At 38.6% G+C, this 18,499-nt stretch overlaps 1 protein-coding gene across 1 annotated transcript in view; it reads left to right on the top strand.

The window, feature by feature from the left end:
• The window catches only part of LOC142108340 (uncharacterized), a 51,005-nt gene extending 39,477 nt beyond the window's left edge, over positions 1–11,528 (top strand). The window contains exons 2-5 of the mRNA XM_075191970.1: positions 9,115–9,399; positions 9,677–9,781; positions 9,961–10,108; positions 10,413–11,528. Of these exons, the coding sequence (XP_075048071.1) occupies positions 9,251–9,399; positions 9,677–9,781; positions 9,961–10,108; positions 10,413–11,405 (1,395 nt within the window). The 5' untranslated portion in view covers positions 9,115–9,250 and the 3' untranslated portion in view covers positions 11,406–11,528. The remainder of the gene's footprint in view (positions 1–9,114; positions 9,400–9,676; positions 9,782–9,960; positions 10,109–10,412) is intronic.
• Positions 11,529–18,499: the final 6,971 nt, after the last annotated feature.

Genomic DNA, 18,499 nt, shown 5'->3' with positions numbered 1-18,499 from the left:
TTACCAACACACATATAGCCACACTTCAATCCATCCTAAATCATGCTGTTCTTCCTCTCTCACCACTCCACATCTACTGTACCACAACACTGACTCCCTGTGTCCTCCTGATTCCAATTCAAATTACTCACTGTTACCTACAAAGCCCTAAACAATACTAGCCATGCATACATCTCAAATCTCATATCAAAACACTCTCCCTCCTGCCCATCTTTGACTTGTGCCTTGTCTCTGGTAACCACCTCCCACGCCAAGATACAAGACTTCTCCAATGCACCCAATTATGGAATTCCCTACCACGCCCAATCAGGGGCTTTCCAGCAGCCTTCAAATCTGTAGCTGCTCTCTGAAAACCCATTTTTTGTTCAGTGCTTATCTTATCCCCAACGATACTGTTCACAGTAATGCACCATCACAACTATCCCAATCTCCACTCTCAACCACACTTGATCCTTTTGTTAATATTATTTTTCAAAAACAACTGTTGCATGGGATAATTGCCAGTTTTGTAATAAGTTCATGAACGAGAAATGAATCTTGCATGTGTGCTGTGGTTGAAGTGGAAGTTTAAAAATGGTGGAATGTAAAAGTTACATTATAAATGTAATTTGATAGTTTTACAATGAAAGCAGTAGAAGTGGTGGAATGGCAAACCACCGTATACCAGCCCAGTTCCATCACTGTATATGTTATTATCGGTGTGTATAATCTAAATTATTACATTTTTTTCATGAAAGAGACATCTAATTGTGTGCTTATGTTTTCTGCACTCGCACTTGGAAAGTTCTACAGACAAATATATCTGGTACTCTTATTTATGTCTGACAGAAATGATTAATACTAGTGAGATAAACAAATCTTTACAATAGAATAACTATGGTGCTCCCAAAATGTAAAAAATGTGACCAAATAATAATATAGTAAAAATATTTGATTCAAAATTCATAATTGCACAATCTTCTCTTCTCCTATATCCCAAATATGAAAAATTACCCTAAAGTTCCCTTTCTAGCTTGAAAATGTGCTTATGACAAAAAAAAAATCAGTGTGTAGGGTGATCAGCGCTTCAAAGCAAAACAATAGGAGAAGAAAAAGATAGCATAGTGTGGTACTGTATGTATACAAAAAATAAAATACGTGTTAGTGAGTTGCACTCTCATTTTCTTTCTTTTAAGGTGTAGCCTGAGTTCTCCTGCCTCCAACATGCTGCAGCACCTCAGTGGATATACATTATACCTTTATTTTATCTATATCATACTTTAAAAAAAATAAAAAATAGCATGTATAGTTTACCATGCTAGGATGTCCAATTTGGGCATGTCACTGACATATTGGGGCAGATCATCTGCTTGGAAGGCAGACAATGCAACAACCTCAACCTACATATTGTATTTCGCCAGCCAGGAGGAGTGGAGGATCCTTTAGGGAAACAATGTACATGCCTTTAGGAAGTCATCTGTGCAGGGACCTAACCACAGTTACCAGGGGTATGAACAGCATCTAAGTTGCTGACTATAGGTAGCTGAAGTGAAGTGTCATTCATTTATAGGCTTTTCTTTATGGGGTAAATTACCTCCTAGTGTCCTCTGAGTGTCACTTTTTCTGCTTGTGTTAACTGTTAACGAATAATTGTCCCTTGAAAACAATAGTTGGAGTGACCTCTCCTGGCTGAGTGGTGCAACTACAATGAAAATAAGATGTTTAGATTTATGCATGTTTTTTAAATTGAATGCATTGCTATTGTCTTATCTATGGGGATTGCAGACAGAACAGACAACTCATTGCACAAGATACGGACAAAACATATTTTTTTATTTCTTTTAATGTCCATTTATTCAGTAATGCTAAATTTGGCACACTGGAAAACAAAAAGGAAAATAGAAACAGTTAGTAAAGGATAATAATCAGCGATTACTTATTTAAATATGAATCAATTCTTTCACTTGCTCCCAGATTGGTGGCTGGTGTGTTATACAGAACAAATCTCCTCACATTTTTCAGATAATTAAATAATGTTTGACTACAGAGACATATGTCTCTTAGTTTAGTATCGTACAGATTTGTTTTGGTGATGTTGGTCACAAAATCCATGGACGCTTTTACTGGGTCCATGAAATATAAATAGCGTGCAACATTTTCCACCTGTGTATACAGAGAGGGGGAGATGTGAGTTCTAGAAAATAGTCTGCTGACTTATTTAGTTGAGAATTACTTGCAACAATGCTACGAGACGGAGCTTTGTAAAATGAGAGATACAATGCAAGGCATATATAACTTGAAGAAAGGACATGTCATAACATTCTGTTATCATCATCATCATCATTTATTTATATAGCGCCAACATATTCCGTAGTGCTTTTCAATTGGGGACAAACATAATAAACTAATAAACAAACTGGGTAAAACAGACAAAGAGGTGAGAAGGTATCCCCTCTTACATAGATTAATTAGTTAAACCTATTCATTATCTCATGTCCTCTGACTTTGAAGACATCAGGGCTACTAATTGTGGGCACCAATATTGACAACATAAATGACAAAAGAATGTTTAAGCTTGAAAGACTGAAGAGTGAAAATGAGAAAGAAACAGAAAATAATGAAAATTTATGTACGCCTACTATCTCAAGCAGGTCCAATTGGAAATGTAAATAACATGCACAAATACATAAAATAAGCCATTACCTCTTGTTTATTGTTCCATACCACTAAAGTCTGGGACAAATAGTCCCTGAAGCCCCTGAGCAAGGTGTCCTCAAGGAATGCTGGGCATACATTCCAGCTTTCTGCATCCTCTGGTGACCATCACAGTCCATATCGGCCTGCTGAAAAAAAAATACTATAGGAAGGGGGGGGGGGGGGCATACAGTGGATTAGGCACATTATCTGGTACAGTCACTTTTCACACTTACTATTTCTAACATGAATATCTCTGGCCATTAATAAGGAACACTATCATAACTCATCTGTTTCTAGTTAATGTTATTATGTTATACAGCATATATGTAATCTTATATATATCAATGATAGGAATGTACTTCTCACACCTATAAACTTGGATCTCTTTCCACCCATTCTGTTTGGCATTATTATCCATAAACCTTCCATCACCCCTGCCGTTATTCCATCTGCTACAGAGTATTGTCTCCTAAATAGTAGAAATAGCTATAAACAGTGTATCTGCTTACATGGACAATGTACTTACATAGACGACTCTTAGACAGTGATTCCTCCTCATCACCTTCCACTGCCTGTTCTTCTGTTGCTATATCATTCGATTCCAGAGATCTTCTTCCTTTGTCACTGGCGACTGCAGCTACTTGCAAAGTCACTACGTCTGTATGGAAAATGGTGGATGAAGACCTGAATACACATAAAGAAGGTTTAAAGAATAAAATAATTAAGTATAATAAACCCATAATTGCACCTATAAAAAAATTAATGTATAAATCATGCTTACCTTGCCGTTAGGACGGGCATATTTTTCACTATGTAGCCCTTTGCCTCCAAGTAGACTACAAAACTGTCAGTGCCCTGTAGTCTATCCTGTTCTTCATGATCTAGAATCTTTCTTTCTTAAGGAAGGAAATCGTTCTACAACGGGCTTTATCAGAAATGTCTATAATTTCTTCAGTTGAATCAGCTCTTTTGCATGTCCTCCGGAGATGTGTGAAGGGCTCTGTATATGTTTTGTGGCAAAACTCACAGACAAGAGGTATTCTTTTTGCACTGTGAAAGGAAATGAATGTTAGTAAAGATATGACCATGCTCTACAATACATAGCAACACAACTGCTTAAGCTGGGTACACACTGAAGACTTTTTCCAACCAACATGCTATCTCAAACGATTGTACCTACGACTGAAGGTCCGATCAGTCTGGCGGCTCATGCATACACACTGACACGATTTACCTTCATATCTGTGCTCATCTGGTCCTCTAGTCTTCAGAAAATAACAACGCAATATTCATTCATTCATTATTGTCATATTGTCACACTAATTAAAACCACTTTGTTGTAGCTATCCACATGTCCTAACAAATTTCCTTAGCTTATGTGACTCTGAAACAAAGTATTCTGTCTCAGAACGAACAAATGAATTATTCCTTCTACAGCACTCTCTACATTTATTCACCGGGACATTCATTGCTAGCATCGGCTGAAAAGAGCCCGACTCTGTAAACTCTATGAGGATCGTTAGCATGAGTGCATACACACTACATGATCGGTCCTGATTGGTCGCAAAATATTAAACAGTACGACCAACCAAATGAAACGATGATCGGTACATTGGGACGACTTTAGATCATCGTGTCACTATACAAACTCACACGAGAGAATTTTTTTCTACAATCGTAAATGATTATTTTACACTAGAAGTATTTAGTAATTTCTCCCAAAAGGAATTTTCTGTTATCTGCAGACAGTGTTTTTACTGTCTGGGGCTGTTCAATATATTAATCCTTTGACCAACAGATACACCTCTGTCAACTCTTACGTTTCAAAAGAGACTATTAATACACAGAAGTATGTAGTAATGTTCTTTTTTGTAAAATGTATATTTTTGTCAATTTATTTATAAACACTGTTCCAGTAAATGTAATTTGTTTGAATTCATATCAATGTCTGGTTGTCGTCATTCTTAGAACCCAATTGAATGCATTTGCGTTTTAAATATTTATATATATTTCTCTGTCCACTCTCCCAGCTTTGAAGTAGTGGACTCTCTAAGCTTCAGATAGGTATCTGTAAATATATGCAGTTAGATTGCTAACATGGCTTGTATTATCTCACACCCATCAAAGTACAGGGGGGATGTGTTTGCATTTAAGACCTGCTTTTGTAGGGAATACACATAGGAATATATTTACTAAACTGAGGGTTTGATAAAGTGGAGACCTTGCAGTGATAAGTAAATATATACAGTTCCTATATACACCCATACTTGCCAACTCTCCCGGAATATCCGGGAGACTCCCGAAATCTGGGTCAGTCTCCCGGGCTCCCGGGAGAGAGGGCAATTCTCCCGATTCCCGGGCAGCGGTGGTAAGTGAATGGAGGAGGCGGGGCTTAACGGCATCACGGCCCCGCCCCCTTGTTTTATTGGACGAAACAGGTTGCGACAGCTTTTGGGGCAGGGCTAATGGTGTGATTATTCGAGCCCCGCCCCCACACACCCACCTGACCCCCGGACCTCCCGGAACTTAACCTGCCAATGTTGGCAACTATGTATACACCTCCTGTCCCCTCCTGCACAGTGCATAAAGGTCATATGGACAGAATATTAATAAGGAGGTCACATGTAACCTGGTGACATGTTTGCTCCTATATCTGTACATATAAGTTTGCCTGTGAAAAGCTGAGTGTTCTTGCAATATGGGTGGAATATCTTAGCTTCTCACAGATATCTGTACATTTCAAAGATTTTTTTTATAAATATATATATATATATATATATATAATATATATAGTGTGTATATATATATATATATATATATATATATATATATATATATATATATATCAGTATCACTAATTCCGTTGTTCCTTAAAATGTAGTATGTATTCTTATTTACCATGTTTGACACTCATCTTTCAAGTTGGCTAAAAGCACATTGCAAGTTTGTGCCCTTGCCCTGGTGTGGAGCAGAAATAAGGGGGAAGCATTTTTGCCTTGGTAACCGTGTTTAAGCCATAGTAATTAGAAGTGGAGATGTGTGAGGGGTACAGATAAGCAGGCTAGCTATGAGTAGTCTCTCATTTGATATGTAAGTTTCAGGGGCGCACGCAGGATTGTCAGGATGGGGTTTCCGCCCCCCCTGACCCAAAAAAAAAAACACGAGAGAGAGCTGCTGTGCATGCGCCCGCGCTCCGTTTCGGCAGCGCTGTCCTATACAGCAGCTGCGGCGCTGTCAAAGATGTGTCCGCGGCGGTTCTGTATAAATACAGCACCGCCGCGGACGCTTCTTTGATAGCGCCGCGGCTGCTGTATAGGACAGTGCCGCTATGGTGGCCACTTAGTTAGCGCAGGGGGGGTTTCTGGAGACTCAGAAACCCCCCCTGCATGCGCCACTGAGTTTGTTAGTACTGATTGACTGTCTTGGTTTAAAATATGGAGATGTATATAGAACTATATATATTTACTTATCACTGCAACAGTTTAAGATATATCTTTAATGGAAAACTGTTGATATTAATAAATAATAAACTATTAATAATTAATGATAAAGGAGCAACTCTTTATCAACATATTTAAACATATTTACACCTCACACATCTCCACCTCTAACTACTAAGGCTTAAACACGGTTACCAAGGCAAAATTAAGGGCGCACACTTGTAATGCGCTTTCATATGGACAGAGTATTAATGGGGAGGTCACATGTAACCTGGAGGCTTTTTAATTTCCATATCTCTCTCTCCTATTAGAGGCACATCATCATATAATTATATACTGCCACTAATTCCGCAGCGCTGTACAGATAAATCAGTCTCACTTGGCATCTGACCAATGAACACTCTCCCAGGGTGATGACACTCTTAGTGACTATATACAAGGCTCTCTCCATCTGAGCTTCTCACAGATAACTGTACATATATGGTTGCCTGTGAAAAGCTGAGTGTTTTAGAAAAATGGATGGAATATCTTATTTATATCTTAGCTTTTCACAGATATCTGAACATTTCCGACAGCTTCACAGGGCGCTTTGGAAGCTCACTGTCTGGGGGGATGTGTTTGCAGGTAACAATCTAGGCCTGCACTTGTTTGAATACACATAGGGGAATATTTACTAAACTGCTGGATTGAAAAAGGGGAGATGTTGCCTATAGCAACCAATCAGATTATAGTTAAGATTTTCAGCAGTGTCACGATAGCTGCAGGGAGATGCAGAACTACTGCTCAGTTATCAGGTGGGAAGACCAGTAAGGAGGGAATTGCAATAGTCCATGCGGGAGATGATGAGTGCATGAACGAAGGTTCTTGCAGTATTTATATCATATTAAATATTTGTCCAGCTAGAATGCAAATAAATGAACTTTCAAATGACCATTCAGTATGACCATAAGTCTGGCTAGTTAATCAGTCATTTGCTGTGGAATTTATTGACAATTAAGTTGTAAACTTGTTAGATGTGAGATGTAGTATAGTAAATTTCCTGTCTGTGGGGAGCTTTAAATTAGATGGATCATAAAGGTGTCACAGTCCCTTCCCCCTTCCATTCACATCAGTCAGTCTCTCCCTGCATATCAGTGACCCTTGTAGATTGACATTTGAGCAGTTACAGAAGTGCAAATACAATAGTTTGATGAAAGGTCCATTAAATGAGAATTTTAAAGTGCAGTAAGTGATCACATGAATTTGGCTTAATGCACAACCATTTTTGTAACTGCTATGAATATCCATTTTATCTATTTTTAGCTGCATTGTATTGCTAAATATTTATTGTAATGTGAATACCAAAAAGCCATTATTAAGGCAGCAAGAAACTGATATGAGCTGCAACAATAAGCAAGTATCAGATGAGTAACAGTATATCAGGGCAAACGCGGGATTTTTAAGGGGAGAATTGTACATCGTTGAATTCGGAACAAATATAAAATAAAGTGTCACAAAAAGCCTCCAACATAAACTTTTTAAGCATTGGTACCACACATCAAAACTAGCATTGATAACGCGCACATTAAAACTAGCAATGACACCGCACATTATATCTAACATTCATAACGCACATTTGAAAAAATAAAAGCAAAAAAAAACCATTGCTACCAGTTTTGACTATACTGCATACATATATGCATTATATATAATACAGCAAAAATGTTATAGGATGCTCTATTTAACAATTATTATTGAAGTAATTTTCAAAGCCTGCCTCTTTTATTTCAGTGCTTTCCTTCCAAATCCTAAACATAAATAAACAGAGGTGATTATGCAAAACGAATTAGAAAATTCACAATTTGCAAGTCAAAATGTCATCCATTCTAGTGTTAATGAGTTAGATGTGTTTCAGGAATTTCTTGTTTGGGTAGACTGTCTTCAAAGCAGGAAACTGTGCAAAAGGTGTCACAATTTGTAAAGAACTCCACACATTTAGCTCTGTCTGATTGGTTCATCTCTGATTGGTTCATTTTGCAACTCAGCACTATAAAGTGCTCCACATTCCACAAATAAACTCCACTCTGTATTGACATTCTGCTAAGATCTCTTTCCATTTTGCTAAACTACATCCCTGCTATTCATATCATAATGGAGAACACTCTCAAAAAGTAAGTGTTGTTTATCTGTTTCTGTTTCAACTCAACTATTTTGTATAGTACTCTATGTTTGCTATTATCTCCTGTTCTGCTGCACAAACATGTTCACTTTAATGTGTGTGTTGTTTTATATTTTATATATATATATATATATATATATATATATATATTACACCTAAGTGTATATACAATATAAAAACAAAAAGCACATGTAATTGTTTCCATGCCAGGGGGATGTGTTTGCATTTAAGACCTGCTTTTGTTGGGAAAACACATAGGGGTATATTTACTAAACTGTGGGTTTGAAAAAGTGGAGATGTTGCCTATAGCAACTAGATTCTAGTTATCATTTATTTAGTATATTTTATTATTATCAACAGTTGTCCAATAAATATATATTTCTATTGAATATCAATGTAGTTTTTAAAATATCATCATCATCATTTATATAGCACCACTAATTACGCAGCGCTGTACAGAGAATTCATTCACATCAGTTCCTGCTCCATTGGAGCTTACAGTCTAAATTCCCTAATATAGACACACACACAGACAGAGAGGGAGAGACTAGTGTCAATTTTGATAGCAGCCAATTAACCTACCAGTATGTTTTTTGAAGTGTGGGAGGAAACTGGAGCACCTGGAGGAAACCCATGCAAACACAGGGAGAACATACAAACTCCACACAGATAAGGCCATGGTCGGGAATTGAACTCATGACCCCAGTGCTGGGAGGCAGAAGTGCTAACCACTAAGCCACCGTGCTGCCCATAATAAAATATAATTTTATTTTATTTACAGAGATCTGTAAATATAAGGTTGTCTTTGAAAACCTTAAGTATTTTGCTTCTTTTTGGCAGGTCTCACAGAACTCCACTTGTCTGCAAGTTCTGTGAAAAACTAGACACAAATTTAGCTGTCCATCTGCAACGAGTGTGTCAGAAGAAGGCAGATCCTTCACAGATTCCTATTTTGGTTGAGGAAGCTCGTTCCAACATGAGGAAAATGTTGGAGAAGCTGAGCATAGTGAGCTATGCTGACGCCAGATTCAGAACCTTCAGTCCGGTGCAAATGGATGAGCTGGTGGTCTTCTTTGAGCAGTCTGGAGTTTACGTCAAAGGAAAACCCTCACCAACCCCAGCACGGTATGTAAAGATTGCATTGGTTATCTCTAATGACAAACTATGTTTCAATAGCTTTACATAACTTCCAATTTCCAGTAAAGCAACAATTTAATAATTAATAATAGTATTGCTATTATTTATAATATAACTGGTGATAGTATATCTTGCACCTGTCAATTCTTCCCTCCCCCACCCATTTTTATAAGCAATTTAAAGAATTATCACTGCACTGTATTATACATGTTCATTTCTTATTTGTTACATTCTTCATTAATAAACCAAAATAATGTGTCCTTAGGCCTCTGGAAACACACAGCAAAAATACGGAAAGACGTCCTTCATCAGTTGATGTTGATGCAGATGGGGAAGATGAAGATCAAGTTGATAATAAATGTCAAGAAATGTAAGTAAAGGGGAGCATAGATTGTTTCCATGTTCTAGCTTTTCCCATACTAGTCATTGTTTCTCCCTCTCCACTCACTCAAACCCTCAATTTCTCACTATCATTTGGCTTCATTTTTACCAATATTTGTACTCAATGATAATATAACTGGGTTTTATTGTTTGTCTTTTTAATTCTAGTGATAACGCACCAAACTGGAATGTTCCACCAAGGAAAAAGGTGGCTGAAGCTGGTTTGTATGAGAAACACAGCAAGGAACACCCCATCCTTGAAGACTTCCAATTGCACTTGTCAAAAACCTTGGAGGTACCAAATTGCCAGCAGGAGGTATGAATTTGAGTAGTAATAAACAATTAAATTATCTTGTATTTCCTATCATCATCATCAGCTATTTATATGTTGCATAGACTGAAATGTTCAGTGATGGGTCCTTTATATGGAGCAGACTCGCGCTCCATACCTTCTTATAAACACTGCTATTTTACTCTTAATATCCTGTACAGTGTATACAACATTAGTTTCCTATATGGAACCAATAGTATTGGTTGCTTTTATTAGAATGTATTTTATATCCGATTTATTTTATTTCAGCGTGGTATTTAATCTTATTCTTCTCTCTTTTTAATGTTAGGTGGACAACGTTGCAAGGTATTTACTCTACAAGGACATAATAAAAGTAGATGAGATACAGGTAAGCCCACCGGCCGGTAAGGGCCTGCTGGGCTCGCAGGGCGTCGCAACCCCCAGTATGGATCAGCCACAGGACCTGGTGATGTGTTCAGAGTTTGACTCTGTGGGAGCAGCCCTTTCCCATGTTCCCAGGTTTAATGGAACGAACCTGATGTTATCAGACTGGGAGGAGCGTCTGAGAGGGGCAGCACGGCTATACGGCGTGCGAGAGGACATGCTGGCGGATATGGCGGCCATCTCGCTGGAGGGTGACGCCTGGCATACTGTGCTCCTCTGCCCCCCGGAGCAGCGGAAGACGTTACCGGACATCTTGAAGATTCTAGGTGACATATATGGGGATCCGTCCTCCGCTATGACGCTGCGCAGACGGTTCTTTACGCGGTTCCAACAGGAAGACGAGACTATCCTTCAGTTTGCTATCGCCCTTCAGGAAGTGCTAGTGAAACTTCGGAAGAAGGATGAAGAGGGATTGGGGCATCCCGACCAGCTCCTGCGGGACCAGTTTATCACAGGACTCCGGAATGTCCAACTCCAGAAGGATCTGTGGGATCGCGTGCGGATTGTTAAGGAAATGTCCTTTCATCAGGCACAGACAGACGCGATCGCTTTGGACATGGATGAGAGCTTCGGCTCCACTGCTGTCACGTCCCAGCGGGTCCATGCCCCAACACAAGCACCTGTACAGGCCGTGTCTTTCAAAGGGTGCATCAGAGATCTGACCGACATGATTCGGCAGATGAGAGAAGAGATGGGGCAACTGAATAAAGAGATTGGAGAACTTAAGAATGCCCGAGGAGAGGAGAGTGCCAGAAGTGGAAGCAGGGATGGGCCGCGGCGGCGGCCTCTGGACGGACCTCGATGTTGGCAGTGCGGACGCCTGGGACACTTGGCCAGGAGTTGTCCCGAAGTGGAGCCCCGATCGGCTTTAAACTAGAAACCCTTGCGGTACAGGCCCCTACTGAAGGGGTAGCTGACAAAGAAAAGCGTATTTGTCAATTTGGTAGAATTGGTGGGAATAAGCATTATTAAGCACTGTGCAGGAGGAGACAGGAGATGTATATAGGAACTGTATATATTTACTTATCACTGCAACAGTTTCAGAATATATCTGTATTGGATAACTGTTGATAATAATGAATAATAAACTATTACTCATTAATGATAAAGGAGCAAATCTTTATAAACATATTTTAAAAAAACAATTTGCAAAAAAAAAAAACAACATTTTTTTTTTAAACCAAGACAGTCAATCAGTACTGAGAAAGTAACATATCAAATGAAAGACTACTCATAGCTAGACTGCCTATCTATACCCCTCACACATCTCCACCTCTAACTACTAAGGCTTAAACACGGTTACCAAGGCAAAATTAAGGGCACAGACTTGTAATGTGCTTTCATATGGACAGAATATTAATAATATTAATCACATGTGACCTGGAGGCTTTTTAATTTCCATATCTCTCTCTCCTGTTAGAGGTACATCATCATATATTTATATACCACCACTAATTCCACAGCGCTGTACAGATAAATCAGTCTCATTTGGTATCTGACCATGAACCCTCTCTCAGGGTGATGACACTCTTAGTGACTATATACAGGGCTCTCTCCATCTGAGCTTCTCACAGATAACTCTACATATAAGGTTGCCTGTGAAAAGCTGAGTGTTTTAGCAAAATGGATGGAATATCTTATATATCTTAGCTTTTAACAGAAATCTGAACATTTGTCCTTTCCGACAGCTTGGCAGGGCGCTATGGAAGCTCGCTGCCCGGGCGATGCACGTCCCAACCGGACACCCAGGATGTTCCCACGTAGGCCTTTCGACCGGGGCTACCAACCCTCCAAAGGGCGCATCACTGGGTCGAACGGCCACCGGGCGGCGTCCAATATGAATTGTTTTAAATAATTAATCTGTGTAAGAGTGGATGACAGGATGTTATGACATGTCCTTTCTTCATTTTACAAAGCTCAGTCTCGTAGCATTGCTACAAGTATTTCTCAACTAAATACGTCAGCAGACTATTTTATAAAACTCATATCTCCCCCATTTGCATTCTAAATATTTATATTTCTCTCCTTCAAAGTAGGGGACTTTCTCAGCTGCTCACAGGTATCTGTAAATATATGCAGTTAGATTGCTAACATTACTTGTATTATCTTGCACTCATTTGAGCAGTTACAGAAGTGCAAATCAAATAGTTTGATGAAAGCTCAATTAAAAGAGAATTTTAAAGTGCAGTAAGTGATCACATGAATTTGGCCTCATGCACAACCATTTTTGTAACTGCTATGAATATCCATTTTATCTATATTTAGCTGCATTGTATTGCTAAATATTTATTGGAATGTGAATACCAAAAAGCCATTATTAAGGCAGCAAGAAACTGATATGAGCTGCCACAATAAGCAAATATCAGGTGAGTAACAGTATATCAGGGCAAACGCGGGAATTTTTAAGGGGAGGTTTCCAAATAGTTGAATTCGGAACAAATATTAAATAAAGTGTCACAATAAGCCTCCAACATAAACATTTTTAAGCATTGGTACCACACATCAAAACTAGCATTGACAGCGCGCACATTAAAACTAGCAATGACACTGCACATTATATCTAACATTCATAACGATCATCATCATCTATTTATATAGCGCTACTAATTCCACAGCGCTGTACAGAGAACGCACTCACATCAGTCCCTGCCCCATAGGAGCTTACAATCTAAATTCCCTAACACACACACACACACAGAGACTAGGGTCAATTTGATAGTAGCCAATTAACCCACTAGTATGTTTTTGGAATGTGGGCGGAAACCGGAGCACCCGAGGGAAACCCACGCAAACACGGGGATAACATACAAACTCAATACAGATAAGGTCATGGTCGGGAATCGAACTAATAACCCCAGTGCTGTGAGGCAGAAATGCTAGCCACTAAGCCACCGTGCTGCCCATTAAAAAAATTAAAGCAAAAAAACCATTGCTATCAGTTTTGACTATGCTGCATACATTTATTCATTATATATAATACAGCAAAGATGTTATAGGATCCTCTATTTTAGCCATCATTATTGAAGTAATTTTTAAAGGGCATGGTTGGGAATTGAAGTCATGACCTTAGTGGTGTAATGCAGAAGTGCTAGCCACTAAGCTACCATGGTGCTGGATTATGGTGTGCATAGTATTTTTTGTACAGCTGAGTACATAATATAACATACAAGCCGTAGATGAAGAAAAACAAGGTTTCAAGCCAAAGTAAAAATAGTTACATTTACCTCAAAGGAGCCTGTCCCCTCCAAATCAGCCCACCACCCTCCGAGTCGTAGGCCATTCTGGTGGTAGTCATATTAATGACTACCACCATAACGATATCGGAAACATCTTAAAAAAAAAGCGAATGAAACAAACTACAAAAGTAAAATAGTGACTTACAATAAACATGACAGTGGAGATCCTCGGCATGCTTACGCTGCACACCGATTTGTCTGAATGTCGGCACTTTGAAATGACCTCACTCTCCATAGCCACACACATATCTCTGTATTTAAAGTGGCAATGCCTAACCCCAACGTGTAAACAAACTCTTTGCACCTCCCACATTTGCCGTTACGTAATACCGTCTTATCTTTAAATAAGAAGCCGATCTTAAGATGGGGATCTTAAAATGGACTGACCGCTTAAGATCCGTTGCATCTTATATTCCATTGCTTAAAACCCTTAACATAGGCGTGTCTTTGAACATCCGTTCCTTGTTGAACTGAGAATTTCTTTTCTTCCCGTTTGTTCTTAAAATACTCATCGCAACTTACGCACAAGATAAGATCAGTAATGAATCAGACTCATTGTTACTGTCAACATATTAACCATGGATGTTTTAACATTTACCCTGTCGACATTTTAATGTCAACAGGTTAAGTGCCGGCACGTCCACCGCCAGAAAAATGACTACCACCAATATGTAGTATACCGATCTGCCTGAACATGAAAATCACTGACAAGTGAAGTGAATAACATTGATTATCTGGTTACAATGTCACCTGTCAGCGGGTGGGCTATATTAGACAGCAAGTGAACAGTCAGTTCTTGAAATTGATGTGTTGGAAGCAGGAAAAAAGGGCAAACGTAAGGATCTGGGTGACTCTGACAAGGGCCAAATTGTGATGGCTAGATGACTGAGTCAGAGCATCTCCAAAATGACAGGTCTTGTGGGTTGTTCCTGGTATCCAGTGGTTTATACCAACCAAAAGTTGTCCAAGGAAGAACAACCATTGAACAACAGGGTCATGGGCATCCAACACTAGCCTTCTGGTCCAATCCCACAGAAGAGCTACTGTAGTACACATTGCTGAAAAAAGTTAATGCTGGCTATGAGAGAAAGGTTAAAACAGAGGACAGCCTGAGTTTTTCTCTCCCATAGTGCTCCCCACACACACACATAGCACAACAGGTAAAACTGATTCAGATACACCCTCACACACACAATACAAGCTGGCATGTACACATCCTTAGACACAACAGCTGACCCACACACTCATCACACACACACACACACACACAATAATTTATATATTTATAAAATATAAATAAATGGTAATAATAATAATAATAATAATAATAATAATAATAATAGGCAATGGATGTAATTTAATGTATTGATATGCATTCTATACCATCTATGCTAATAGAGTAAACTAATTTCACTCTTTTAAATTATATATAAAAGTGTTACAAATTAGAAATTAGAATAATAATTACAAAAAAAAAACACATTTTAAATGGAGCTACTTCTTGCGTGCAGTTTTTGTGATGAAATAAGCATAAGCTTATGATATAAATATTGGTTATGTGTATTGAGAGCAGAATTATATTCCTTGGGTTACACCTAAACTACCTCTGTGAGGTGTTTGCTCGGCATAAGTTAGAAATAAGTTATTAAATGGTCATTAGCATATTTGCCAGAATTAGGAACGTAAGGCCTGATTCATTACTGATCTTATCTGCCATTTTTTGCCGATCTTATGAAAATCTTTTCTGCGCATGCCCAGAATAGGGAGATAAGAAGGAAAATCTGTTGCATAAGTTAAGAATTTCTTAAGTTAAGATGAAAATCCTTCTTAACTGCACTTAAGAAATTCTCCAAACACTTAAGAAAAAAAGGTTGGGAATGGGAGGGGAATGGGCGGAGATCGTACTGACTTAGGAAGAGTAGGCGTTATTTGTATTGACTTAAGAAGAGTAGGCGTTTACCTCCGGATCTGTCGGATAGTTAAGAAGAAATGCTCAGAGTTTTATCTTAACTTCTTACTTAATCTTAAGGAAACTCAAGGTCATGTTTAAGATCAAAGCAGCTATAGCAGCAGCGCTGAATAACAACACTAAACTGTTCAAAAAGCATAATTCGTTTAAAACACTTCATTTTTTTATTTTATATTAATTTCAAACATTAAACAAGTACTCTTTTTTTAAAACAACCATGGTGGATGCACAGTTGTGTAATGAATTGCAATGTAAATTGGTTGATGTGTAATATCTAATAGTTAGTCTATACCTTTTTGATTTTTTTAAAAAACAGCTAATAATACGCTAATAATAATATGAAAGACATAATAGGTTAATTTGTTAAAACTGAACAGATAAATTGTGCAAACTTAAACCAAGCGTACTCTTGTATAAGAGACACACAGGAAATCAGCAAAAACATGCAAAGTATATATAAACCCCACAGACATAAGGCCGTGTGTGAGGATGAAAACTCAGGTCCCCACTGTTGAAAGGTGGATTGTCTAACCACTAAGCCAACATGCAAATGGAAACAATATGTGAATGATATAGACTAGAATGAAAAGCTGAACATGAACTTCTCTCATAACAAGCTTTTTTTCTTTTATAATTTTTATTAATGACAATAATTAAACAATTAAATATTATAGCCTTAAATCCTTGGTACATACAAAGTTTACATATTTGGCTATGGGAATTCATTCATGTATTATAATAATAATAATAATAATAATAATAATAATAATAATTATAAAACTTAATATTGTTTGTAATTTTTTTCCTTCTTTTTTTTGGCAATCAGGTTTTTTTGCTTTTTTCTGTGGATATTTTCTATTTGTTTGGACTTAAATTATTTGGAACAGCAGCTTGTCTGTGTTGTACCTCCACACAAATTTCAACATGTAATATAGGCATATTCCACAAAATGGATCAGGAATCTAACTCATGACCTCACTGATGAAAAGTGGATTGTCTAACCACTAGGCCAACATGCAGAGTGAGCATTACCTACATTATATAGACTTTGAATGTCATTGTTTGAAAATGTTCTTAGGTAAACAATCAATGTGAGTACATTAACCATCAACTTAGCTTATAGTGCTCCAAAAAACATACAACTCAACACAGGTACTACTACCAACATGAAGACTTAAGGTTAAACAATAAAGAACTGCACACATATTCTCTTGTTCTCCGACATGAAAAATGTGTCATGTGTAATTATTAATTGCAAATAACCGTGGATGCGAATTTAACGGCTAATAATTCGCAAACATAAATATCCATGCACGATACAATGCAAATGAAAAAAAAACATATGCCAGTGTACTCTTCTATAAGTTACACATTGGAGTAAGCCCACAGAAACATGGGGATATACAAACTCCACACAGATAAGGCCATGAATGGGAATTAAACTCATGACCCCAGCGCTGTGAGGCAGAAGTGCTAACCACTAAGCCACCATGCTGCCCACCCTCCATAGTTCTCCTTCAACCAGGATCCTATTTCTAGCCCCCTTCACCTGCACACTATTGACATACCCACCTCTACCACATTATAAAACTACACCAAGTAGCACTGCAGTCTCATTCCTGAGAAAGTTCATTGTCGGAAATCCTGCATTTAGATGCAGGACTTAATATCTATCTCTCACTTCATAGTGTGGGAAGCATAGCTGATGCAAGTTCACTGAGATGCAATCAGGTGATTGCTGACATCACAGAGGCCAGGAGTTGTACTTCCAAACAGTATTTAAATGTGCTCAGTCTGCCGTTCCCTGCAGAAGGATCAGTTTTCCTGTTCTGAGCGCCAGAGTGTGTCATCCTGATTACTACGTGATTCCTTATTATTGACCCAGCTTGTTCACGTTTTCGTGAGACTTGGATCCTGACTATATTGCATTGACAGATTAGTTTTCACTTTTGGCTTTTCCTGACAATTCATCTGCTTGCTGATTTTGTTTTGTTTTACCTGAGGTTAGCAGGATGCTAACCTCAGCTAGTCTGACCATTCTTCCATCTGAGCTATAAACTTGTAGTGCTCGGCCCACCACACTAAGGGGCATATTCGATTAGCTTTCCGGTTCGCGGTAACGCGCGTTACCGCGAATCCTGCGCACTATTGCCGTTAATACGGTACCGCATTAACGCGGATTTTCGTACGCAACCCTATGGGCTGCGAATGAAAATCCACGTTATTGCGGTACCGTGTATTGACTACGCGGCCCGTTCCGGCGCGATCCCGTGGACCGGAAAGCTAATTGAATATGCCCCTAAGGGTCAATTCGGTGGACCGCGACCTGGTTACTACACGCAGAGAAATCCATCCTTCCTTGCAGCAGGCTCGAGTGAAGACTAGTAGTAATTAGACTCCGCACCACTGCTCACTATCTGATGTTGTGTTCACAAAACCTGTCCTTATATGCACCATATCCTAGCTGAAACATGTTGGATTTGAAAAAAACACAACTGAGTACCCCTGCCCACACCAGCTTGCTCAACTCTGCACCACTACTATCTCACCACATTAAAGAAACAGTAACCAGTGAAACACATCCTGTGTTCCACTGGTGGCTCCAAAGCATCAAACAAAGGGCTCCCGACAAGTCAGACAATTAGTCACAAAAAAGAAAGCATTTTAAACCAACTGTTTTTATAAGAACATTATCACCAAACCATTTGCCACTTATGTTCACCTCATACACATAAGACCACCAGCACTTTAAAGACTCCTCCATCC

The sequence above is a fragment of the Mixophyes fleayi genome, chromosome 12 (assembly GCF_038048845.1).
Source record: "Mixophyes fleayi isolate aMixFle1 chromosome 12, aMixFle1.hap1, whole genome shotgun sequence".
Lineage (NCBI taxonomy): Eukaryota > Metazoa > Chordata > Amphibia > Anura > Limnodynastidae > Mixophyes > Mixophyes fleayi.
This window is presented reverse-complemented; position numbering and strand designations above follow the sequence as displayed.